The 26,832-nt window shown below is 39.8% G+C and overlaps 1 protein-coding gene across 4 annotated transcripts in view; it reads right to left on the reverse strand.

The window, feature by feature from the left end:
• LOC132311079 (uncharacterized) overlaps positions 1-26,832 on the reverse strand; it is a 127,177-nt gene that overhangs the window by 68,896 nt on the left and 31,449 nt on the right. For all 4 annotated transcript variants that reach the window (XM_059808800.1, XM_059808799.1, XM_059808798.1 and 1 more), the window contains exons 5-8: positions 24,479-24,638; positions 23,166-23,262; positions 11,225-11,394; positions 4,352-4,518 (exon numbers count right to left, since the gene is read on the reverse strand). In XM_059808800.1, coding sequence (XP_059664783.1) covers positions 4,352-4,518; positions 11,225-11,394; positions 23,166-23,262; positions 24,479-24,638 — 594 coding nt within the window. The remainder of the gene's footprint in view (positions 1-4,351; positions 4,519-11,224; positions 11,395-23,165; positions 23,263-24,478; positions 24,639-26,832) is intronic.

Raw genomic sequence — 26,832 nt, forward strand, 5'->3', positions numbered from 1 at the left:
CTTTTAGAAAATGTTGTATCCATGTCAACTCACAAGTGGTATGAGCCATTGCCCTATATTCAGCTTCAGCACTAGATCGAGCTACCACCGTTTGCTTTTTACTTCGCCATGTAACGAGATTTCCTCCTACAAATGTGCAGTATCCTGTAGTAGATCTCTTATCTGAAGGAGAACCAGCCCAGTCAGCATCTGTAAAACCTTCCACCCTGAGATGACCATTTGATTTATATAGTAACCCTAAACCTGGAGCTTGCTTGAGATATCGGATAATCCGAAGAACAGCAATCCAATGTGGCATTCTAGGGACTCCCATGAACTGACTTACAACACTAACTGCATATCAAATGTCAGGTCGAGTGATAGTGAGATAAATTAATTTCCCAACAAGGCGACGAAATCTGCCCGGGTCATTAAATAGATCACCCTCATCAGACACAAGTTTTGTATTTGAATCCATAGGAGCATCAACCGGACGACCACCCAACATACCTATTTCTTCTAATAAGTCCAACACATATTTCCGTTGGGATAAACTTATACCCTTCTTGGATCTAGCAACTTCAATACCCAAGAAATACCTAAGTTTACCCAAGTCTTTAGTGTGGAATCGATATTGCAGAAACAACTTCAACTTAGCAATGCCTTTAGAATCATCACCTGTGATCACAATATCATCTACATACACCACAAGAAATATGAAGCCAGCTTTAGTGCGCTGGTGAAACACCGAATGGTCGGTCTGATATGTGTTGAGACCAAATTTTAATGCCACCTCAGAGAATTTCCCAAACCAAGCCCGTGGAGATTGTTTCAATCCATACAGGGCCTTTTTAAGGCGACAAACAGTGTGAAGATACTCCCCTTGAGCAACAAACCCAGGTGGTTACTCCATATAAACCTCTTCTGCTAAGTCACCATGTAAAAAAGCATTTTTAACGTCTAACTGAAACAGAGGCCAATGTCGATTAGCAGCAAGAGAAATCAAAACACGAATAGAAGAAATCTTAGCAACGGGGGCAAATGTCTCAACATAGTCAATACCATAAGTCTGGGTATAACCTTTGGCAACAAGACGTGCTTTTAAACGCTCAACAGACCCATCTAGAAGATACTTCACAGTATATACCCAGCGACAACCAACACGTTTAGCACCCGGAGGTAATGGAACAAGATTCCAAGTGCCATTCTTATGCAAAGCATCCATTTCATCTTGCATTGCTTTCCTCCAGCCCGAATCAGACAAAGCATCCTCCACAGTCTTAGGAACAAATGTAGTAGACAACTTAGAGGAAAAACATGAGAAAGATGGCGATAAGGAATTATAAGAGACATACTGAGCAATGGGATGTTTAGTAACACACGAGCGAGGAGCTTTACAAAGTGCAATAGGCAAGGAGTCAAACACAGTGGAAGGTGTAGGATCCAAAGACTCTGAAGACGATGGAGGAGGCACGACAGCAAATGGCTTTGGTCTTCGAGTGTACACCTGTAACGGGGCAGGCGAAGGAACCAGAGATCGAGGTTGAAGAGAAAGTGAGGGAAGAGGAACTGCAGAAAGAGATGACTCAAGAGTGATATCAAGAAGTGAATCAGTATCTGAAAAATATGGGATGGATTCACAAAATGTGACATCCGCGCTAATAAAGTACCATTGAGAAACAGGACTATAGCAGCGATAACCTTTATGAGAACGAGAGTAGCCAAGAAATACACACTTTGTGGCACGTGGGTCTAGTTTGTCAAAACCAGGACCAAGATTTTGGACATAATATACACATCCAAAAACCCTAGGAGGAAGAGAAAACAAAAGAGAATCAGGAAATAAAATAGAATGTGGAGATTTGCCATCTAATACAGATGACGACATACTGTTAATAAGATGACAGGCAGTAAGAACAGCATCAACCCAAAACCGTTTAGGCATACGCATATGAAACAAAAGAGCACGAGTTACTTCTAAGAGATGTCGATTCTTACGTTCTGCAACCTGAAACCTGAGCGGATGAAACGGGCCGGATCTGGTCAAACGGGCCGGATCTGGTCAAACGGGCCGGATCTAAGCCATCCCAGGTTTAGTAAACCAGGGTTGGAATAGCTATATCCGTGTAGCCAAACATGGGTCTTCTTCTTCACACCTTCACAGACGCCAGTGAACAACGCAGCGGAGATGACGGCAACCCACTCACAATCAACGGCCGAATCAATAAGCAGCTATCGCAAACTGAGACTGTAGATGTCGGCGAATCAAAAAGATGAACCCTCACCTCTGCAAATCGAGACTATTGATGTCGGCGAGATCGCTGAAGAACAAAGAGGAGCTGCTGGTGACGACGAACAAGGCAAATACGACGACGACCAAGCTGACGACGACGGTGAACAAGCTGAAGACGACGATCGAGGTTGTAGATCTGACGACGACAGTGAACGATCTTCAAATCTGACGACAAACAAGGAACTTCCAAGACCACCAACACCACAATTGCAATGCCGATCTCATACAATAACAACCCAATTAAAGACTCTCACACCCATGATCGCAGCGCTCTGATACCATGTTCATAATCATATGAGAGAGAGAGAGAGAGAGAGAGATTGTATCTTGTATATTCAACATAATAGACCTAATAAGTCTATGCAGGCTTATATAATGATTACAAGTCTTACTTAATAACACAAGGGCCCTATCAACTTTCTGTAATTACATAATGACCCAACACTTATATATATATAACATTCTAACAAGGTGGCTCGCTCCAAGGATGGCATTTTCATCTCTTAACGCAAGAATGTTCTTGACTTGCTTTTTGTTTCTGGTTAGCTTAGCGCTCATCCTGCTGATACTCCGATTGAGCAGAATCATCGGTTGGTTGATTCTGAGGGTGAGTCATTGTCAGATGTTGGTTACTGTCGACTTGTGGGGACGCTCATCTATTTATCCATAACTCGACCTGACATTGCTTATCCCGTGAGTGTCGTAAGTCAATTCATGCACTCTCCTCGTGCCGCTCACCTTGATGCAGCTATTCGAATCCTTCGCTACTTAAAAGGGTTTCCAAGCCGTGGTATTTTGTTTGCCAATCATGGTCACGTGTTGAGGCTTGGACAAATGTTGATTATGCAGGATCAATTTCAAATAGGAGGTCAACTTCGGGTTATTGAACCACTATTGGTGGTAACTTGGTTACTTGGCGCAATAAGAAGCAAAATGTTGTCTCTCGATCTAGTGTAGAGGTAGAGTATAAGGCTATGGCTCTTGGGGTATGTGAGTTGCTATGGCCGAAAACCTTAATGATAGACATGTGCCTTCCAGTGTTTCTTCCATTCTCACTCTACTGCAACAAGTCTACCATAGCATAGCTGCAAATCCCGTTCGGCATGACAGGACTAAGCATATAGAGGTGGACTGTCACTTCATTCGAGAGAAGATCATCTCTGGTCAAAATTGCACTCCATTTGTCACAAGCTCTCAGCAACTTGCAGACATTCTTACAAAGGGCATCAACAAGATTGTGTTTGAGAATGCATTATCCAAGTTAAGCGTTTCAGATATCCATGCACCAACTTGAGGGGGAGTGTTAGCATATATGATATCCATGATTTATAGAATGACTTACCAGAATAGCAAAGATTTGACTATGCATATGTTAGCATATATGATAACCACGATTTATGGAATAACTTACCATATTAGCAGAGATTTGATTATGATATAGAATATGCTCTGATTTGATTTAGTTTCCTTTCTTGTAATATGAGCATGTGCTCTTTTTATCTATAAATACTAGAGCTATGAATGAGTGATTCATCTCATTCAAGCCTTTACACAATTCTCTCCTTCTTCTTTTTATATTTCTACTAAAAGTCCAAAAACTCCCTCCCTCTTGGGTCACTGTTTGGGAAAGAGAGTTTACTTTTCTGTCATTATTCTTGATTGTGTTTGTCGCAACAGAGACTTTAGGCCATTAATGTACCTAGAATGTGGTCCTAAGCAGTAAGAACATAATTGGAAATGTACAGCCACACCATGAGCTAACAGTAGTGTTCCAACCACATTGAGGAACTCTACTAGTGTCAGTCCAATGATTGACACACATTCTTGCTATGATGTTTTCTATGACACTCAGTTTTTGGATGTTCTAACATGTAAATGCTCTCCAAATATTAATGCAGCATAAAAAAAATTATCACTAGATGAATTAGCTGCCTATATTTCCACCATCTACTTCTTCTGTACTTCTCTTATACATGACCAGTTCTAGGCAAGGTATAACACGAGACACAATTCCGTCATTAAAAAAAAAATAAAGTATAAGCAAGAAGTATAATTACCACATATTGTGCCATCACCAACCTGATATGAATTCTTAAAAATGCATTTCATAACGTACTCAATGGTTGGTTCAATCAAACTGACAAGTGCCTTTCTATTTTCTGAAAAATCCCCATGTGTGATTTCTTTTGCAGATATAATTCGTGTCAATATGATTTTCACGTCATAAATGCAAGCAATCAGATAACCTGTCACAGAACAGTCAAACAGAACACAAATCAATTTCCAATACAAAGAATTAAAATGTCTAACTTACAGCCAATCAGAAACAATTGCTAATGGACTACACTGGATATGGTCAGTATGGCCCCGGCCCAAAAAAGGTAAATACAAGGTCCAGGTCTTGCAGAGTACGACATATATAAATAAATAAAGAGGAAGAAAAATCCGGGGGTTGTACAGGTCTATGATCAACTTCAAAGCTCTTAGTCAACTAGATTTCTTTCAGGTGCTGGCCAAAGTGGGAAATTTTATATTCGCAAAAGGAGTCTCGGAATATGCTAAATAAGAAACAATAACTACTGTAAGAACAATTATCATCATGAACAGCGTATAAGTTCTTTCCATCACCCCCACTGCCCAGTTTTGTGAACTATTTATTAGATGTGCCTATTTAATTTGTATACTTCCAAGGGCAAATTAGTCTTCTCACTGTAATTGTAATTAATACACACACACACAAGTGAGATGGGAAAAGAACATATGTAATGGACATGTGTTGTTTAAAGCTAATTTGATGGCTTAATACAAAAACTTTTGACAATGGATACACTGGTGTGGTATTAGACATATTAGTTGAATTGAACAGTGTGTAGGAGTAAATTGTTGACATATATAGATAATTAGTTGTATTGATGACTATATAATTGTTATCATCTATAGATAATTAGCTGTACATGTGCTGATTAGATGCTGATTAGCATAGTTATAGGAGCTGATTTTTACTCTTTAATTTCTTTCCTTCTTTATAATTATTTGTGTACCATTTAAATCCTCCACAGGGAGAAGAATAAACACGGAGAATTATTCCTATTCCTTTATCTCTGGAAAAATCTTCATGTTATCATAGCCATCTAGAGGAATTTTAAAACCTTATTTTTCTTTTAGGGTTTTCAGCAAATACATCTTATTACCCAAACACCAGTTTTTTCTATCACCCCAAAACATACCGACAGCCCTCCCCACCACCACACCACCACAGACCAGGTATCCTTATTTGACTTCATGGCAGACAAGATTGAAACCTCTGTGACTTCTGAGATTGATTCTCAGACTCTAATGATTCCTCCAACTGCATCTAACTCGCATCAAGATCTGATGAATGTCCAGTTGATGTAAACTTGATGGGACCAATTATTTGGCTTAGTTACACTTTGTGAAGCTGTATATTACCGGCAAAGGCCGGTTGGGGTATTTGACTAGGGAAAAACCCCGACCTGCGATCAATGACCCAACTTTCACGACTTGGGTTGCAGAAGATGCATGCTCTTGGCTCCTTCAAACTATGACCTCTGATCTTAGTCTTGGGTATATGCGGCTCAAGTCCGCTAATGAAATTTGAGATGCAGTATCTCAGACTTATTTTGTGGGAGGAAATGAGGCATAGATTTATGAGTTGAAGCGTAATATTCAGGCTACTACTCAACAGGGAAGGACATTGGTGGCATATTACAATGCCCTCCAAGCTTTGTGGCAAGAACTCGACTATTATCAACCTTGCGAAATGGAATGCGCTGTTGATACCACTCTGTTGAATAAGCGGATTGAAAAAGAATGCGTTTTTGAGTTTCTTGCTGGTCTTAACCTAGATCTAGACCAAATAAGGAATCAGGTGCTTGGAAAATATTCGTTTCCTTCTTTACGTGAGGCCTATGCTTATGTGCGTACCCAAGCCCTCCGACGATCTGCTATGCTCGTGCCAACTTCTCCAGAAGGACCTGCTTTGGTTTCTACCACAAGTCAATCACCTCGTGTATCATTAGCACATCAGCCCGATCCTCTACCAACTGCACCATCTGGTAATGTTGCTAAAACTACTAAATCTGATGACAAAGATTGTTTGGTTTGTGATTATTATAACCAAACTAGATATATGAGAGAACAATACTTTAAACTCAATGGTTATCCGCCTTGGTGGCCGGGAAAAAAGGGTGACAAAGGTGAAGGCAGTAAGGGCGGAAAAGGGAGTCGTTCTAGCTTCCAGGCTCATTATACCTCTTCTAGTAATCAGAACAGTGACCAATCTGCTACTAAGTTCTCTTCTGGCCAGATGGAACAAATGATTCAGGAGCGTGCTTGTTTGCTCTCTACTAAAGGGTCCAGTTCTTTAGCCACATCCTCAGGTTACCTTGGTCATTGTTTTAGTGTATCCGGTAAGTCTTCCTCAGAATCTTGGTTTATAGATACAGGGGCAACTGGTCACATGACCTCTACATCTCATATTTTTTTCTCATGTTATTCCTCACCTACTAAAACTTGTGTCACAACTGCTGATGGTTCCCCTACCCCTGTGATTGGTGAAGGTTCAGTCACTCTTTCTAATTCTTTGTACCTTTCCAATGTTCTTTGTGTCCCTAGATTATCCACTAATCTGCTGTCTGTCAGTCAACTTACTAAAACCTTAAACTGGTCTGTCACGTTTTTTGACACTCACTATATATTTCAGGATCTTCAGACGGGAGCGAGGATTGGTCATGCTAGTGAACAAGGTGGCCTCTATCTCTTGGATGTACCAGCTGCTTCAACCTCAGTTCATGCTGTGCGGTTCACTAATGGTTCATTCCGTGACATTTGGTTATGGCACAAGCGTTTAGGACATCCGTCATTTTATTATTTAAAAAATTGTTTCCTTCTTTATTTTCTGCTATTGATGTTTCTCAATTTCAATGTGAAACTTGTGAACTTGCTAAACATCATTGAGTACCTTTTCCATTAAGTATTAATAAAAGTGCATTTCCTTTTGCTCTTGTTCATAGTGCTGTTTGGGGCCCTTCTCATGTGACTAATCTCTGTCGGGTGCTAAATGGTTTGTCACATTCATTGATGACTACTCCCAAGTTACTTGGGTTTATCTGATGAAGGAAAAAAGTGAAGTTTTCACTATCTTTAAGTCCTTTCATCAAATGATCCATAAACAGTACAATTCAAAGATAAAAGTCTTCCGCTCTGATAATGGGGGTGAGTACATTTATTCTGGTCTCCAATCCTATTTTTCTGACCATGGCATTATCCATCAAACTTCTTGCACCGATACCCCTCAACAGAATGGAGTAGCTGAATGGAAAAATCGTCATCTTCTCGAAGTATCCCATTCTCTGCTTCCATCCATGACAATACCAAAGTCATATTGGGGGGAGGATATCCTCACAGCAGCCTATTTGATCAATCTGATGCCTTCCAGAATTCTTCAATACCAAACTCCACTTCAGGTCTTCACTACTTCTTGCTCGCCATCTACTCTTAATCATCTTTCTCCTCGAGTCTCTAGTTGTATAAGCTTTGTACATGTCCACCACAGTGGTAAGCTTGACCCTCATTCCCTCAAATGCATTTTTCTCGGTTATTCTGCTACTCAGAAGGGTTACAAGTGTTATCACCCTCCATCAAAAAAAAAAAATTCTGTCTCTATGGATGTTACTTTTCATGAGGAACAAGCCATTTTTTCTAGTCTTGCTTCTACGACTTCTCTTCAGGGGGAGACCTTGAGTAGTAAAGAAAAGTCTTATATTGTGCCTATGTTTGAATTAGAGAGTGGAAATGAAACAAATGAAAAAAATGGAAAAAAAGAAAAAAATGGAAAAAAAATTTTAAAAATGAAAAAGCAGAAGGCAATTCTTTGACTCTCCCTCCAAAAGGTCGTCATATGTCTACATTTGAGCTGGTATATCTAAGAAGAGAAAAGGTACCTCTCGAGAAAAATGATCAGTCTACCCCGATAGGTAATCCTGAGGTAGAGTCTGTTAAATCACCATTCTCTTTTGTTGATAATAGTTCTATAGATCCTAATGCTTCAGATGATTCTAATGTTGTTAATGACTTAGAATTCCCTATTGCCTTGAGAAAATCACATCGTACTTGTCAATCAAAATATAAATATCCTATTTCAAGTTTTATGTCTTCTCATCGTCTCTCACCATCCTTTAAGGCTTTTGCCCATCAGTTGTCTTCTATATCTATTCCTAAAAAATTACAGGATGCACTTGATAATCCAAGGTGGAAAGAGGCAATGGTTGAAGAATTGAGAGCTCTCTGTAAAAACTCTACGTGGGAGTTAGTGGGGTTGCCGAAAGGGAAGAAAATTGTTGGCTGCAAATGGGTGTTTACCATAAAGCATAAGGCAAATGGGTCGATTGACCGATACAAGGCAAGATTGGTGGCAAAGGGCTATACTCAGACATATGGCATTGACTATCAAGAGACGTTTGCTCCAACCTTACTAAGACAGTCTATATGACTCAACCGCCTGGGTTTGAGTCTAAGGGGAGTGTGTGTGTCAGCTCAAGAAGTCTATCTATGGCCTCAAACAGTCCCCTCATGGTTTGATAAGTTTAGTAAAGCAGTGGTAGCTCATGGTATGACTAGAAGTCAGGCTGACCACTCTCTCTTTTTTAAGAAAACAAAACGTGGTATTGTGATTCTTGTGGTGTATGTAGATGATATCGTTATCACCAGCAATGACAAAGATGGGATACAAGTTCTAATCCATCACTTGAGTTCTAGCTTCCTTGCTAAGGATTTGGGCAAACTTCGGTATTTTCTAAGAATTGAGGTGGCTCGGTCGAAGCAAAGCATTAGTCTTTCTCAACGGAAGTATACTCTTGATCTCTAACAGGATACTGGATATCTTGGTTCGAAACCTGTAGCTACACCCATGGAAACTAATGTAAAACTTAAGGTGGATAATGGTGACCCACTCGAAGATCCAGAGATGTATCGAAGACTTGTAGGTAAACTTATTTACCTCACAATCACTCGTCCAGACATCTCTTATGCATTCAGTGTTGTAAGCCAGTTCATGACCAGTCCTCGGGTACCTCACATGGAGGCAGTTGTATGCAACTTGAAGTACCTCAAGGGTGCTCTGGGACGTGGTCTACTTTATCGATCTTCTGGAATAAGTCTAAGATACTGCATCCTAAATATCTTTAGCGGACTTAAGCTACATATACCCAAGACTAAGATCAGAGGTCATAGTTTAGAGGAGCCAAGAGCAGAGCATTGCATCTTCTGCAACCCAAGTCGTGAAAGTTGGGTCATTGATCGCAGGTCAAAGTCTTTCCCCAGTCAAATACCCCAACCGGCCTTTGCCGGTAATATACAGCTTCACAAAGTGTGACCAAGCCAGATAATTGGTGTCATCAAGTTTATGAGGCATCAATTGGACATTCATCAGATCCTGATGCGGATTAGATGCGGTTGGAGGAATCATTAGAGTCTGAGAATCACTCTCAGAAGTCACAGAGGTTTCAATCTTGTCTGCCATGAAGTCAAATAAGGATACCTGGTCTGTGGTGGTGGAGGGTGATAGAAAAAAACTAGTGTTTGGGTAATAAGATGTATTTACAGAAAACCCTAAAAGAAAAATAGGATTTTAAAATTCCTTTCTAGATGGCTCTGATACCATAAAGATATTTCTAGAGATAAAGGAATAGGAATAATTCTCCGTGTTTATTCTTCTCCTTGTGGTGAATTTAAATAGTAAACAAATTTACAAAGAAGGAAAGAAATTAAAGACTAAAAATCAGCTCCTATAACTATGCCAATCAGCACCTAATCAGCACATGTACAGCTAATTATCTATATATGTTAACAATTATATAGTCAACAATACAGCTAATTATCTATATATGTCAACATATATAACATGTTTCATAATGTCATGATCATTCATATTTTATTATTTATTCCCTTCCCTGCATGTGTGCCTACTTGTTAAGTAATTTAATTAATAATGAATTTGTTTAGCATTCTTCTACTGTGCTTTGCTCATGCCAACATTTTTGCAGATGAAGGAGAGAACACCAGAGTCACAATTAGTTCCTTGAAGTTTTGTTAATCGCATTTTGATTAGCTTGGAAGTCTTTGATTCGTTAGTTGCAATTGGCTATTTTTGTTTCTTTTTATCTTGAGATGATGGGATGAACCTATATATGAGTTACTTGATTTGATATCATGTAATAGTTTAATTCTTATTTGGGATCGTGGAATATTTAAATTTATTATTTTCGAATTAATATATGTTAGATCAATTACTCAAGTTATTTCTAGACTATTCAGGCCTTAGCTTGTGACTTTATTTGGACTGCGTGATTTATTTTCTAGGTTTTCAGATTATTTTATTCTTCTTCATCAGTTTTGTATCTTAACTTGTGGTTGCAGTGATTAAAAGAAGAAAAAATAGCAATGTTTTTTGTTTCCTTGTCAATGCAAGGATCACATCACACACCAATCTACAGGGTAGTTGTTTTAATATTGATTCAACTATTGGTTTCAATTTTTATGTTTTTTTAGCTGAATTTATATGTGCATTACAATTAAGTGGCATGTGCAAATTGTCGTGACTTGGGTCTTAGTATTTTACGCGCTAATCTCATCGACCACAGATCATCACTGGACATTAAAAAATTAGGAATTGGATCTTATGAAGAAAAAAAAATGAAAAGAAATAAAAAGGAAATAGACATGGATATTTAATATAATAAATAAATGGTAAATGGACTGCCACTTGAGACTAATTGTCTCAAGCCAGGTTTTGGGATCAGAGCATGACAATAAAACAGATCATATTTAGCATGCATACAAGACAATTTATTTCCCAATATTAACTGGAGCATGCTTTCCCACACACTTGTGTATGCATATATATATGGTTGTGATATGTATAAAAAGTTGTACCTATATCACACACAGGTAATTTCTGTGCACGGTAGGCCATGTATAGCCGGCAATAGGAAGAAGCCAAAGGATCTGCAATCCCTCTCATCATCTTAACTAAGCGCTGGAGGTTGTCCACAGGACGGTCAAGCAGGAATCGCCAGCAAGGCAATATTGCCAACTCTAAATAACTGAAGTACAATACGGAATAAACCACCAGTAAAAGGTCAATCTTTAGGAAAGATCATTTTTAGTCAGAATAAAATGCAAAGCAACAAATGAGAAAAAAATTCTTTTTGGGTTGACAACAGGATTTCATTTATTTCTAGCATTACTGATATAGATAAAAGACATATTTAATTAAAAATGGGAATAAAAAATGAAAGGGAAGCCACTTATCAAAAAAAAAAAGAAAAAATAAAAAATAAAAAATAATGAAAGGGAAGCTTAAAAAGGATAACAAGGTGTCTGGAAAAGAATAAAATAAAATAATCTTGTAAGAAGAGAGCAATCAAAATAAAGTTAGCAGCTCGTTAGAAAATAAAACAAGATCCACCATAAGTAGTGAATCTAGTTACAGACTTCATAGCCTTCATTTAAAGACAGGTAGTGGTCGGGGTGGGCATGGACAAGAAGCTTTGGGTGGGTACCCCAAGAGGGGTGTTTGAGGTTAAGTCCTTCCACAAATGTACGTTGGAGAGTCCTGGCCCTATGTTTCCTTGGAAAGCCATTTGGAGGACGAAAACTCCACTGAAGGTGGCATTCTTCTCATCGACTGTTGCTTTGGGAAGCATCCTTACTATTGATAACCTTAGAAAAAGAAGTCATATTGTGGTTAATGTTGACTTTAAGAGATAATCAAATCAAGAGTGAAGTATAAGAAGAAGAAGAAGAAGAAGAAGAAGAGAAGAAAGCGGATGAAAGAAGAAGAGAGAGAGATGGGGAAAGAGAGAAAGAATGAAACAATCATTTCATCCTTCCACCACATTCTATTTATAATAACAAGTTTCAAAAAATACACATATGCCCCAACATTATATAAGTAATAACAAATAAGCCCCTGACAACACTCCCCCTCAAGCTGGTGCAAAGATATCTATCATGCCCAGGTTGACTAACAGATTTTGCAAGCAAGTCTTGCTCACACCCTTAGTAAAAACATCATGTGTATTGACGTATGGAATACAAATCTGCCCAAGACGAATCTTTTCCTTGATTAAGCGTCGATCGACTTCAATGTGCTTTGTCCTATCATGTTGAACTGGATTGTGGCAATGCTAATAGCAGCATTGTTGTCACAATACAACTTCATTGACTCGCGAACAGGATAACCCAACTCACACAACATCGTACGTAGCCATAACAACTCAAAAACTCCATTTGCCATGGATCTGAACTCAGCCTCTACACCAAATCTAGCTACTACAGATTGTTTCTTGCTTCGTCAAAAAACAAGATTACCTCCAACAAATGTGCAATATCCTTAAGTAGATTGTCGATCTGTCACAAACCCTGCCCAATCAGCATCAGTATAGGCTTCAACACGCAAGTGGCCATGACTGTAAAATAATATCCCCTTACCAGGTAAACCCTTGAGGTAGCGAAGAACATGATGAGCTGCCTCAAGGTGAGGTGTACATAGAGCATGTATAAACTGACTAATCACACTAACAACGTAGGCAATATCCAGGCGCGTGAGAGATAAGTAAATCAGTCTCCCAACCAATCGCTGAAATCTTCCCACATCATCTAATGAATCTCCATCTACACCATTAAGCCTATGGTTCTGCTCAATGGGAATATCAATAGGTCTAGCTCCAAGAATGCTTGTTTCAGCCAACAAATCTAACACATACTTCCGTTGAGAAATGAACAGCCCTTTCTTCGATCTGCACACCTCGATGCCAAGAAAGTATCTCAATGATCCGAGGTCTTTAACCTCGAACTGTGTCCCTAAGAATGACTTCATTCGACGAATCTCTTCTGGATCATTTCCAGTGATAACAATATCATCAACATATACAATAAGGGCAGTGGTGCAGCCCTGATGCTTCTTGATGAAGAGAGTATGATCTATCTGACTCTGCGTGTACCCTACTCTTTTCACAACAGTGTTGAACCTCTCAAACCAAGCACGTGGCAACTGCTTTAACCCATACAACACTTTAGTTAGCTTGGACACTAAAGTCTGACCATTGGCGAGCTTAAACCCTGGTGGCATAGTCATAAACACCTCTTCCTCCAAGTCACCATGAAGGAAAGCATTCTTTACATCCAGCTAGCTAATGTAAAGGCCAATTCAAATTAGCTGCCAAAGAAAGAAGAACACGTATAGAGTTCATCTTGGCAACTGGAGCAAATGTTTCCAGATATTCAATTCCATAGGTCTAAGTGAAGCCCTTTGCAACCTATGTTACAGGGACTCGGGTACGAATGTCGGACACGGGTATGTATCCATGAGTCGGACGTGTCAAATCTCCAAACAGGACACACGGACACGGCTAAATATTCATTTTGTTAATTATTTTATTTTATTTTCTAGTGCAAAGTAATATTTTTTTTTTATAAGTAGAGTAAAGTAATGTTTTTATCTAATGTAATGTATAATATAGGCATTTAACTCATTTTAAAGTAATAATATAATGTAATTCAATTATTGGATATGCTTTTTAAGTACATGTCCAACCAAAAGTGTCGGACACATATCCCAAACCCATGTTCGAGGGATACGTGTCCGACACGGGTACTTCACTACTTTTGAAGAATCCATGTAACAGAGTTTGAAACTAACCGAGCTTTATATCTCTTAATTGTTCCGTATGCATGATAATTTATTGTGTAGACCAATTTGCAGCCTACTAGTTTCTTACCCTTAGGTAATCGAACAATATCCCAAGTACCATACTTCTCAAGGGCCTTCATTTCTTCAAGCATAGCTTTCTTCCATGGAGTTTGACTGAGAGCATCTGAAAAAATAGAAGGAACAAATACAGAGGAGATACACAAAGTGAAAGCACGATATGTTGGAGATAAGGCATCATAGGATAGAAACTGAGCTATGGGATGCTTTGCATAACTACGAACACCCTTGCGATAGGCAATAGGGACATCAAGATCAACAGGAATGCTATTGGGAAAAGAATCAGGAGTATCAATTTCAACTAAGGAATTACCTGGATCGAGGGAGACTTCTTGGTCCTGGGGTGAGTCAATAACTTGTTTTGCCCTCCTAGTGTAGACAATTGGCTGCTTTCCTGCTGCAAATCATTAGCGTTAGGAGGCCTAGGCACCTCAGTAAGAAGCTCACCCTGAATGGGAACAGGCAAAGGAAGGGTGCATTCCCTCTGAATGGACAACGGATTACCTGTAGAGAATCTCGAGTAGTGGAAAATAAAGGAACAGACTCAAAGAATGTAACATTCATGGAGACAAAGCAACGACGAGTGGTAGGGTTATAACACCGACACCCTTTCTGAGTGGCGGAGTATCCAAGAAAGGCACATCGGATTGCATTAGGGTCCATTTTGTCCTTGCGATGATGAATGTGAACATAATAAACACAACCAAACACTATCGGAGAGACAGTAAACAAGGCAGTGTCATGGCGTAAGACAGAGAAGGGGGATTGATAGCCAAGAACCTTAGAAGGCATGTGATTGATAAGGTATGTAGTTGTTAAGGTTGCATCAGCCCAATAACTTTTAGGTACTCCCATCCCAATTAGAAGAGAAGGGGTCACCTCCGTAATATGACGGTGTTTTCTTTTAGCTACACCGTTCTGTTGTGGTGTATTGACACAAGAGGTTTGATGGACAATCCCGTTATCAGCAAAAAAGGAGGCAAGACCACCATACATAAAATCTCCTTCATTATCAGATCGAATAAGTTTGAGGGGACAACCAAACTGAGTACATACCATCCTATGAAAGGTTTTAAAAATGGAATGAACTTCATCTTTGGATTTCATAAGATAAAGCCAAGTATATTGACTAAAGTCATAAACAAACACAATAAAGTAACGAAACAAAGTAACGAAGTAGTATATTGAGAACCCCACACATCAGAATGAACAAGCTGCAAAGGAGATGTATTTTAATTAATACCAGGAGAATAAGAAACACGACATTGTTTGGCAAGAACGTATGTTTCACAATTTAATTCAAAAGATTCAATAGAAGCAAACTAGGGAAGCACATGCTTCAAAACAAGACGAGGTAAATGACCTAGTCTATTATGCCATCGCATTAACAGATCTTTATTGACATTACTATTTCTAACAATAGATTGATTTGTAACATAATAAGAAGTTGGCCTCACGTTCAGCAAATACAAGCCATTGTTCTCTCATCCACTTCCAGTCGTCTTCCTAGTGTCCAAGTCCTGAAACACACAGTGAGATGGAAAAAAGGTTACACTACAATTCAAGCCTTTTGTAATGTAACTGACAGAAAGGAGGTTATTGGTAAACTTTGGGACATGAAGAACAGAGGATAAGGTAAGATTAGGAGAGGTAGAAACAATGCCCTTCCCCGCAATGGAGGTGAAGGTGCCATCAGCCACTCTAACCTTATACTTACCAGAACATAAACTGTACGAAGAAAAAATAGATACCATACCAGTCATGTGATTAATGGCTCCTGAATCAATGATCCAGGGCGGCCTACCAGATAATGTGGAAACTTGATGTGCCGAATAAGAGGTACCTGAGCTAAGTTAGAGGTGGAAACGAAGGAATGTTGTGCTAGTAGATGTCAGAGAGCATCAAGTTTAGCCCTGGACAAAGAACTATGTGGCCCTCAGGAGGCATTCCATGACCAATAGAAGCAATCTCACCCTCTGCAATATGTGTCGTAGATAACCCCCCAAATGGACCAGGCCTTGGCCTAGCATTCGCATTAGCAGGAGCTGGAGTAGGGCGACAATGTAGATTCCAACATGTTTCCCCAGCGTAGCGCGTATGCCCACAATGATCACACCTCAACTTGCTTTTGTCATCCTATTTCCCTCCTTTTGGAGGATTAGGCTTCTTCCATTGTTGTGTAGCAAGAGCAGACCTCTCAGACAATGGTACTTCTGGCTCAGGCTTAGTGTAAACAGGTGAAGACATAGCCTTCATTCTACTCTCCTCAGCTTGGATATACGAAAACACATCTCTAACAGAAGTAGGGGCTGGATACCTGCCTAACATTTGTACCCTGGCATGCACGTATCTCGGATGCAGACCACCTAAAAACTCATAAATTCGATTCCTTTCTACCATAGCATGAAATGCTTTAACATCAGCTGCACAAACAAGTATGTAGTCTTGGTAGTGATCTAACTCTTCCCATTTACCACGTAGAGTGCGATAATATGTACTTATGTAGCAATAGTTTGGTCTTCCTGCTTAAATCTTGAAATCTGTTGTTAGAGTTCATACAGTTTTGCAAAATTACCTGCCGAGGAATACGTCTCTTCCACAGTTGTCCATAGTTTTTTAGTTGTTTTCACAAATAGAAACCCCAGGTGCTTCTTGATGAAAAGAGTATGATGACTCTGTGTGTACCCTACTCTTTTCACAGTAGTGTTGAACCTCTCAAACTAAGCACGTGTAGCGACTGCTTTAACCCATACAAGGCTTTATTTAGCTTGCACACTAAATTCTGACCATTGGTAAGCTTAACTCCAACACTAGATTGATTTGCAACATAATAAGAAGTTGGCCTCGCGTTTAGCAAATACAAGCCATTGTCCTCACGTCCACTTCCAATCGTCTTCCCCGTGTCCAAGTCCTGAAACACACAGTGAGATGGAAAAAAGGTTACACTACAATTTCAAGCCTTTTGTAACGTGACTGACAGAAAGGAGGTTATTGGTAAACTTTGGGACATGAAGAACAGATGATAATGTCACGAAGTGATTCCTAAGACGCTTGGAGGATAGAAGACACGCATGCTAGTTGGCAAAGAGCAAAGTTCGACTGGGAATGGTTCCAGGGAAGGGGCGTGCAGGAGCACGGAATGGTACCTCTTCAGAGTTCAGGCAGGTCGACTCGGTTGAGTGCAAGGAGCTTGTCGCTGGTCGTGGACTTGACTATGAAGAAGGGAGTTGGCCATCCCTGCACAAACTGGTCGGGAGCTGGAGCCGTTCCCCTGATGAGACCAAGGCAGGTCGAAACCAGTCAGCATGTATCGCATGTATCCTTGGGAGGGCAAGTCGTGGTGGCTGACTAAGGCGCTTGCGCGAGCTGAAGCAACGCCTTGGTGCCGCACGGGCCGTGCCGCTGCATCAAATCTCTAGGCTCGTGACAAATGGTATCAGAGCAGGACTTGGGGTAAAGCACGGTGGGGTGCCCCCTTGTCGATCCGGGAGGGGTCAGAGAATGAAGACGGTGCACTGAAGTTGCGTCGATGAGGAGGAATCAATGCAGTTGGAGGGAGAGCCTCCATCTCCCCAGGAAGAGGCATCCATTGAAGTTGCGCACTGGAGGGCCGGAGGGCCGCGCGCACCAAAAGTTTGTGCTTAGTCCTTAGGTGATGCAAACCGTGGTGAAGGACGAGCATCAAGTCGGCAGGAGGCCCTTGCTTACTCGGGATGTCGCGGAGGCGGCATGACGGAGAAGAGTCACGTCCTTGAGGAGTGGACGTCCCCTATGTCCGAGGCCTATCATTGGGCGAGTGCAGTGCAGGGAGCTGCACAAGGAAGCGATGGTGGGAAAGCGAGCATACCGCGTGGAGGCAGACTTTGGAAGGGAGTGGACGTAGTAGTGAAGTGCCGCACTGTGACGAGGGCATCGCAGGATTTGGGTGGGGGAGAGTGTCACAAAGTGATTCCTAAGACGCTTGGAGGATGGAAGACACGCATGCTGGTTAGCAAAGAGCAAAGTTCGACTGGGAATGGTTCCAGGGAAGGGGCGTGCAGGAGCACGGAATGGTACCTCTTCAGAATTCAGGCAGGTCGACTCGGTTGAGTGCGAGGAGCTTGTCGCTGGTCGTGGACTTGAATATGAAGAAGGGAGTTAGCCATCCCTGCACAAACTGGTCGGGAGCTGGAGCCGTTCCCTTGATGAGACCAAGGCAGGTCGAAACCAGTCAGCATGTATCCTTGGGAGGGCAGGTCGTGGTGGCTGACTAGGGCACTTGCGCGAGCTGAAGCAACGCCTTGATGCCGCACGGGTCGTGCCGCTGCGCCAAATCTCTAGGCCCGTGACAATAAGGTAAGATTAGGAGAGGCAGAAATAGTGCCCTTCCCCGCAATGGAGGTGAAGATGCCATCAACCACTTTAACCTTATCCTTACCAGAACATAAATTGTACGAAGATAAATCAGATGCCATACCAGTCATGTGATCAGTGGCTCCTGAATCAATAATCCAAGGTGGCCCACCAGATAATGTGGAAACCTGATGTGCCGAATGAGTGGTACGTGTCTGAGCAAAGTTAGAGGTGGAAATGGAGGCATTTTGAGCTAGTAGATGTCGAAGAGCATCAAGTTCAGCCCCGGACAAAGAACTCGGTAGCCCTGGGGAGGCATGACCAGTAGAAGAAGTCTCACGTTCTGCAGTATATGTCGTAGATAACCCCCTAAATGGACCAGGCCTTGGCCTAGCATTCACATGTGCAAAAGCTGGAGTTGGGCAACCGTGTTGATTCCAGCATGTTTCCCTAGTGTGGCGCGTATGCCTACAGTGATCACACCGCAACTTGCTCTTGTCATTCTGCTTCCCTCCTTTTGGAGGATTAGGCTTGTTCCATTGTTGTGTGGCAAGAGTAGACGTATCAGAAAATGATACTTCTAACTCGGGCTTAATGTATGCAGGTGTAGACATAACCTTCATTCTACTCTCCTCAGCCTGGATATAAGAAACCACATCTCTAACAAAAGTAGGGCTAAATACCTACCTAACACTTGTACCCTGGCATGCTTGTATCTCGGATTCAGACCACCCAAGAACCCATAGATTCGATTCCTCTCTACCATAGCACGAAATGCTTTAACATCAGTTGCACACACAGGTATTTAGTCTTGGTAGTGATCCAACTCTTCCCATTTACCACGTAGAGTGACAATATATAGCAAGAGTTTGGTCTTCCTGCTTAAATCTTGATATCTGTTGTTGGAGTTCATACAGTTTTGCAAAATTACCAACCAATGAATACGTCTCTTCTACAGCCTGCAATAGCTCTTTAGCTGTTTTCACAAACAGAAACCCTTTGGTGATCATTGCATTGACTGCAACAACCACGTCATAACTAGTGCATTATTTGCACTCCACTCTCTGAATTCAAGATCACTCTTGGAGGGATACGTGACAGTCCCTTCAATATGGTCGATCATCCTATGACCAATGATATGCATACGAGCAAATTGAGCCCATTCCATATAGTTCGTCTCATCCAGCCTAATAGTCGTAATACAAAGGCCTGGATGGTGATCACCACTACCACCCAATACTGAAGTCAAACTTGGGGAAGACCCAGCTTCTTTTGAAGTCACGTTTGAGCTAGACATTTTATCAAACAGCTTCTGGATATTAATCCTCAGAAACAAAAACAGTAACAAATTACATAGAAAACCACCTCTCTAACACACAAACTTCAACTAAAAAGATTACCGTCTTCTGAGATGCATAAAAAAGCTACCACGTAGTCAAACCACACAAACCCTAGAAAGCAACAAAGTAGACCATACCAGAATCGCGAACAAGGAAGAAAAAGCCGTTGTTACAAAACCTCGCGAACACGAAAAAACACCAATCGAGACTACAATAGATCAAAAACAGGTCCAAAAAATCCGTGGTGCGTGTGGATATGATTAACACTACTTCCTTGCAAACAAATCCCATCTTGGAATCTCTTCAAAACCCTTCACACCCTCTAGGGTTTACACAAACTTGCCCTAGGGTTTTAACTACACACCTATATCTTTACAAACCATGCTCTGAAACTATGTTGACTGATATGACAAACGCAACGAACCCAAGTTGAACCAAGAATCACGACAGAAAAGTAAACACGCCTCACAAAGAACACAAAAATTTATACAGCAACAGCCTACGTCCACGGTTGGGATCCGGCGAAAGTTTTCACCATGTGTAAAGTTAGAGATTACAAGTTTTCAGTCCCTCACTCTGATTCTATATGAATATCAGAGTCTTTCTTATTCACCATTCCAAACCCTAAGCACCCTTATATATCAGGCTACAAGAGACTAATTAGGGTCCACGACCCATGAGCAAAAAAGGGGTTAAATTTTTTCTAATGGCTTGTCGGTCATAAGCGGGACGCAACTCAACCCGACAGCAAATTCGGGCCACAATATCACATTGACTTTAAGAGATAATCAAATCAAAGAATAAAGTATAAGAAGAAGAAAAAGAGAAGAAAGAGGACGAGAGAAAAAGAGAGAGATGGAGAAAGAGAGAAAGAATGAAAGAATACTTTCATCCTTTCACCACATTATATTTATAAAAATAAATTTCAAAAATTACACATAAGCCCCACCATTATATAAGTAATAACAAATAAGCCCTGACAACAGTTACCCCACACCCTCCTAAAAAAATAAAAATAATAAATAGAAGATAAAATTTAATATAAATATATTCTGTACGAAAAATCACCTTGGTTTTTCCTTTACCATTGTCTCTCATCTTGAAAGTTGAATCATCATGTAGATTTGTTAAACAAATATAGCGGTTATGTTATATGGGGTGGAATGTTGGGTTCTAAAAAAGAAACATGAGTAACACATCCATGCGGCGAAAATCCGGATGTTAAGATGGATGTCAGGAATTACTGTTATATAGGGCGGAATGTTGGGTTCTAAAAAAGAAACATGAGCAACACATTCATGCGACGAAAATCAAGATGTTAAGATCGATGTCAGGAATAACTAGGAAAGATAAGATTAACAATCAAATAATTAAGAAGAGACTGGGTGTGGCACCTGTTAGCGAGAAAATAAGGGAGAGTAGACTGAGGTGGTATGGGCATATTCAACGCCGACCTATACACTCATGAAAAGAGGAAGATTGATTTGCATAGGGTAAAAGACAAAGAGGTTAACATGGAATGAAGTTACAAGAAATTATTTCAAAAAATTAAATCTAGTAGACATTATGACCTATGATAGAAAAGAGTGGAAAAAGAGAATCCATGTGGCTGACCCCGTTGCTACGGGGATAAAGGCAAGAATGATGATGATGAATCAAGTGAAAGCCATCAAAATGCAGTCTTTAACCAATTATCCTCCCATGAGTTCACTACAATTTTTTAGGATTGTTACAGTAATCCTGCAATGGCAATTTTCACCATTTGACCTACTTTTATCATCTCAGATATAATGGCAAAAAGATTAAAGACATGATGTATCAGGTTTGAGGTATATTTTTCTTAGCTGTTAATTAATCATGTTAGAACACTAACCACCAAAGCCTTAAACTGTTAGAGAATGGGCCCAAGAATGTATATCAAGGCCCTTACCCTCCCACATGCAAACCTATCTTGCACCTTTCAAGGCAAAAAAAACCAAATCTAGACCAAAATAAAGCGCAAATTTGCACGCAAAACCGGGAAATAAATGCAGAGATGGAGATTTGAACCCAACTTCCCTGAACCAAAACTATGATACTGTGTCAGTACAGCGACAGCCCAAAACCAAAAGCTTAAGTTGTTACATAATGGGCTCAATAATGTATTAAGTCCAACAAATCATTAGTCTTTTCTACTTAAAATAAGACGTAGTGGTCATTCCTTTTTAAGTGCAACTAACATGATAAAACCATACAATAACACTTGTTAATTATGCAATTTAGAGGATTTCTTTCTAACCTAGTCTTTTTTTGATAAGTTCTTTCTAACCTAGTCTTGTCCCCTAACTTAGAGTACAGATTAATCATTATATTATATTATGCGCATCTTATGCATTACAACATATATTAATGAACTAGGAAGCCCCATGTGATGTGTAGGTGGCAGAATTCAAACCAAAATAAGTGTTCTTCAGCTAGTTTGAAAATTCAATCTGAAACGGGAAACTAATTCACATTTGAAATTTGCGACTTTACCCATAAAGTTATGAATCTTGACACCATGAGTAGCCAAAAAGAGTAAATCCTTTATCTAATCGGCTTAAATTGTTTGCACGCAATTACATATGTCATTAAAATATATCAAGATATAGAAGTTAAATTTAGTTAATATAGCTTAATTAAATTTAATTATTTGGCCATTATTTGAACCGTTATATTTCCTAGTAAGTCGAATAAACACTCGTCATACGTAATAAATGTATTTTGACAAAAATGACTGTATTATTCTAAATTCTACTCAAGATCCTCAATTTAGCACTGAAGACATTACTAAGCATACGTAATGAACAGCCTATATGACAAGCTGTTTCCATCAGAGTACATACATATCACAGCCGCATTCTGAACTCTAATTGAGCTAATGCACAGCCAAAACATCAAACTGAAAACAACTACTTAGGGTTCATACTCAAATAATCTTTACGCCAAAACTATTGTCCACCTTTCTCCCATTATCTGTCCACTTTGGAAATCAAAAATACATAAATAATAATAATAATAATATTTTTAAATGAGTAGTTCCAGAAACCTTCTCAATAAATTAACAATGTGGATTTTTAAATTTTGGATGAGTAGTTTTGGATACTTGTACTTCCTACTAAAGTGTGTGTTCATTAAATGCCATTCCCATAAATAATTAGAATTTTTAAGATGGACAACCAATTTGGATCAGAGGAAGTACTGTTTCCCAACTCCCCTCTAAATGTGTTGAAACAAACATAATAAACATGTGTGTGTGTGTGTGTGTTGTGTGTGAAGCAACCAGCATATAAAAGAGTAGGCAGAAAGTTCAGGCTGTACCAATGATTAATGAAGCATGGAGAATAAGAACAAACATCTTTACATAATGTTCTTGCAATACATAGAGCATTAAAGAATTTTAGGACTTCACATGCGTGGAAGAAGCTCACGGATCGATCCAATTTTGCAGAACCAGTTATTGCAGGTTTCTTTTGCTTCAAAGCAGATGTCACGTGCTTCAAAGTTCTCTGCCATTTACCAAATAAGTCTCAGGAAAGTTTTGTAGTTGCAACAATGAAAAGTGAGATCAATATATTTTTGCAAGTTCATTACTACAAAAAGACCATGACCTCTTTGCTGGGCAGGATGGATTAGGTACAAGCCAAACCTTTGCAATTATTTTGCTAGTTTGCAATTGTAAAAAAAAATAAAATAAATAAAAAAATAAATAAAAAAAGAACTAGAAAAAAGGTGAAACTGAATTGCGTGGTAAGTTTGACAGTTTCCTAATGCGATCTACCATTTTTTAGTGTAATAGTCAGAGAGCAGCCAATTTGTGCAAAACAATACCGAAGGTTAGGTCTGTCTAGTTTTTACCCTCCCAACACCTGCATAGAAGGACCATCACCAAGTAATTGCAATTTGGCCTACATAACAATAATGCTCAGCCAATCCGGTGCTTCAGTTACTCCAAGATATAACAATACAGTCTTGACTTTTCACCTTGTTGACATTCATCAACAACTATGAATGATAAACATATTCACTGATTGGATAGTACATCAGATTATTGAAGGTCACAATGCAATATCTACCCATGTTCAACACCAGAAAGCGATTTAGTGTCCTTGTATCATAAGATGCCAAATAACTGGTGAGTTTGACATCAAAATTCAAGTTGGTGCCCTTGTATCATAACATATCAAGTCTACAAGTTTGGCTTTTGCCTTTTCGTTTTCGTTTTTGTGTATTAGGGACACATTCCCCATTTGAACGTTTTTCTAATATATTTTTACTTATCAAAAAAAAAAATCAGAGTTCAGTTTGAATGCAATAAGGCCTATACGATCCACAAATGAAGCAGAACTTTGTTAGAACACTAACTAGGAAGTAGTCAGCAATAATCTCTACTGAAACATTTAATCAATATACAAGCTTTTTCTCTGGTCCTAAAACGTGTATAATTGATCCTAATGTCCAAATGTCAGACTACATTACTGAAAATGCACAAGCAAAAGAGAGAGAGAGAGAGATATGATGCAAATCATTAATGGTGCTTTTGTCAGGATTGAAGCAGTCAATGATGCCTTGAAAAGTGTTTAGTCAAAATATATTAAATAGTAATTATGGTGTGGAAATCTGAATATGTCGCGGGAATGGAACTTGTTATTAATGCTGTGGATAGTCCAAAAGTCAGTCTAGAGAATTGAAGAATCATTAATAGTCTTGTGAAGAGATACAAACCTGGCAAAGAGCATATTAGAGTTCCATCTTCAGAAAATTCAGCTTTCCGCTTAATCCGTTCCCATACCATATTCCCAAGCAAATCCATTACATCAGTAGCTAGAACAAATAGCGTCGGATAAAACTGAAATGCAGATGTGTCCATCAGAAGCCTGGCAACCTGAAAAATGGATCAAATGTAAGGCAAATAACGGATCAAATGTAAGGCAGATGTGTCTACGAAGATGGACAACCCAACCCCATTTATCTAAATCTCTCCATAAGGGTTGGCAATTGGTTGACTCAGGTTTTTCATATGTGTGTGTGTGTGTGTGTGTAAGGCAAGATTTTATTAGAAAGGAAGGAAAGAAGAAAGGCAAGAGTCTATTAGAAAAGAAGGAAAGGAGGAGGACAAGATTTTACTAGAGGACAGAAGAATACAATTAGGAATGAGAAAAATGCTTCAAGCCCGGAAAAAAATAAAAAATCTCGGATCAGAAAAATAAAAATACAAGCAACTGACGGCCAAGACAAACAATCTCTAACCACCCCCACATCAGCCACAAGAGGGCCCGAGGAAAAAGAAAATGCGCCTCACTTTTCTCTAGCAATGAATACCAAGGAATCTATCTATTCTCAGTCTAAAGACATGAACAAATTGAGGATATGCCCCATAATGAGACTGGGACCAATATCCTGTAGATCGGCCCAATCAACCATGTTAGGTCAATAGGACTTAGGTTGGCAAATTTCATCCAAAACTTGGAATTTTTATTTTTATTTAAGCTTTTGATTAGTATTTTCAAAAGTTAGTTCAATTATGTTACCTGACCTCAGTCTAAGGGCAAAATCAAAATTTAAGGCTACACATCCCAAGAATCAAAGATGCACACCACTAGAGCGTAACAAGACAGGGCATGGATGGCTACAATCAAATGCGGATTTTCGCTTCGAAGGGAAGGCCTATTGGAATTTGGAAAGAGAAAGAGATCCAAGGCCAAAAAGGTAATTGCGACTTTCAATTCTGCACTCATCTACTATCGTTCATATCCATGAGCATTCATTCAATTAGGGTTTTCCAGAACTACATGTTTGCTGCATTGAAATCCTTTTCGGAATTATGAAAATTGTTTTTGGAATAGAACTTGTTAAAAACCTATTTCTGTAAGGACGGGACACTTCGATCCATCAATGCATCAATCGAAGTCCTCTTGTCATGTCTCCACCAACTGATCGAGACCTAGGTGTTGACTTTAAGATATAATCAAATTAAGAGTAACTGATAAAAAATAATAATAATAATAAATAAATAAAGAAGAAAAAGAGAAGAAAGCAGATGAGAGAAAAAGAGAGAGAGAGATGGGGAAAGAGAGAAAGAATGAAAGAATACTTTCATCCATTCACCACATTCTATTTATAATAACAAGTTTTAGAAATTACACATAAGCCCCAACATTATATAAGTAATAACAAATAAGCCCCTGACAACACTCCCCCTCAAGCTAGTGCAAAGATATCTATCATGCCCAGCTTGACTAACATATTTTGCAAGCAAGTCTTGCTCACACCCTTAGTCAAAACATCAGCAACCTGATCATATGTGTAGACATATGGAGTACAAATCTGCCCAAGACGAAGCTTTTCCTTGATGAAGTGTCGATCGACTTCAATGTGCTTTGTCCTGTCACGTTAAACTAGATTGTGGGCAATGCTAATAGCAGCCTTGTTGCCACAATACAACTTCATTGACTCGCGAACAGGATAACCCAATGTGGGCAATGCTAATAGCAGCCTTGTTGCCACAATACAAAGTAATGCCCGAGTTTCCTCTTTGCATTCACCAATGATAGGATCACTCGCTCAGCCTTTAAGTACCTTCTCTCCGGTTCGGCTTTGCTAACGTAGAACACTAGGAATTGCTTTCCCTCCTCACTTCGTACCAGAACGGCACTTGTCGCAATGCTCGATACCCCAAGATACATGAAAAGCTTCTCACCTGGTTTTGGGGCAGACAAGATTGGAGGGTTCTACATATACTCTTTCAACCTGGCCGGCGCCTGTCGTTGCTCATCCCCCCAAGCTTGCCTCCCATAGCCTCTTATTGTGTCGAAGAACAGTTTGCAACGATCTGACAATTTAGAAATGAATCGACTTAGTGCCGCTATCCGTCCAGTGAGCGCCTGAACCTCCTTAACAGTTCTTGGTTCTGCATTCTTTATCAAAGCCTCAGCTTGAGCGGGGCTGACTTCGATCCCTCTGTTGTTAACTACGTGTCCCATGAATTGTCCGGAGCCCACCCCAAACGAACATGTAGTTGGGTTAAGTTTCATGCCGTAGTTCCTCAACACCTCAAACACATCTTGTAAGTGCAGCAA

This window comes from Cornus florida, unplaced genomic scaffold (genome assembly GCF_030987335.1).
Source record: "Cornus florida cultivar Cherokee Brave unplaced genomic scaffold, ASM3098733v1 CherokeeBrave_3.0.0_Hap2_Chr06, whole genome shotgun sequence".
In the NCBI taxonomy this organism is placed as follows: domain Eukaryota; kingdom Viridiplantae; phylum Streptophyta; class Magnoliopsida; order Cornales; family Cornaceae; genus Cornus; species Cornus florida.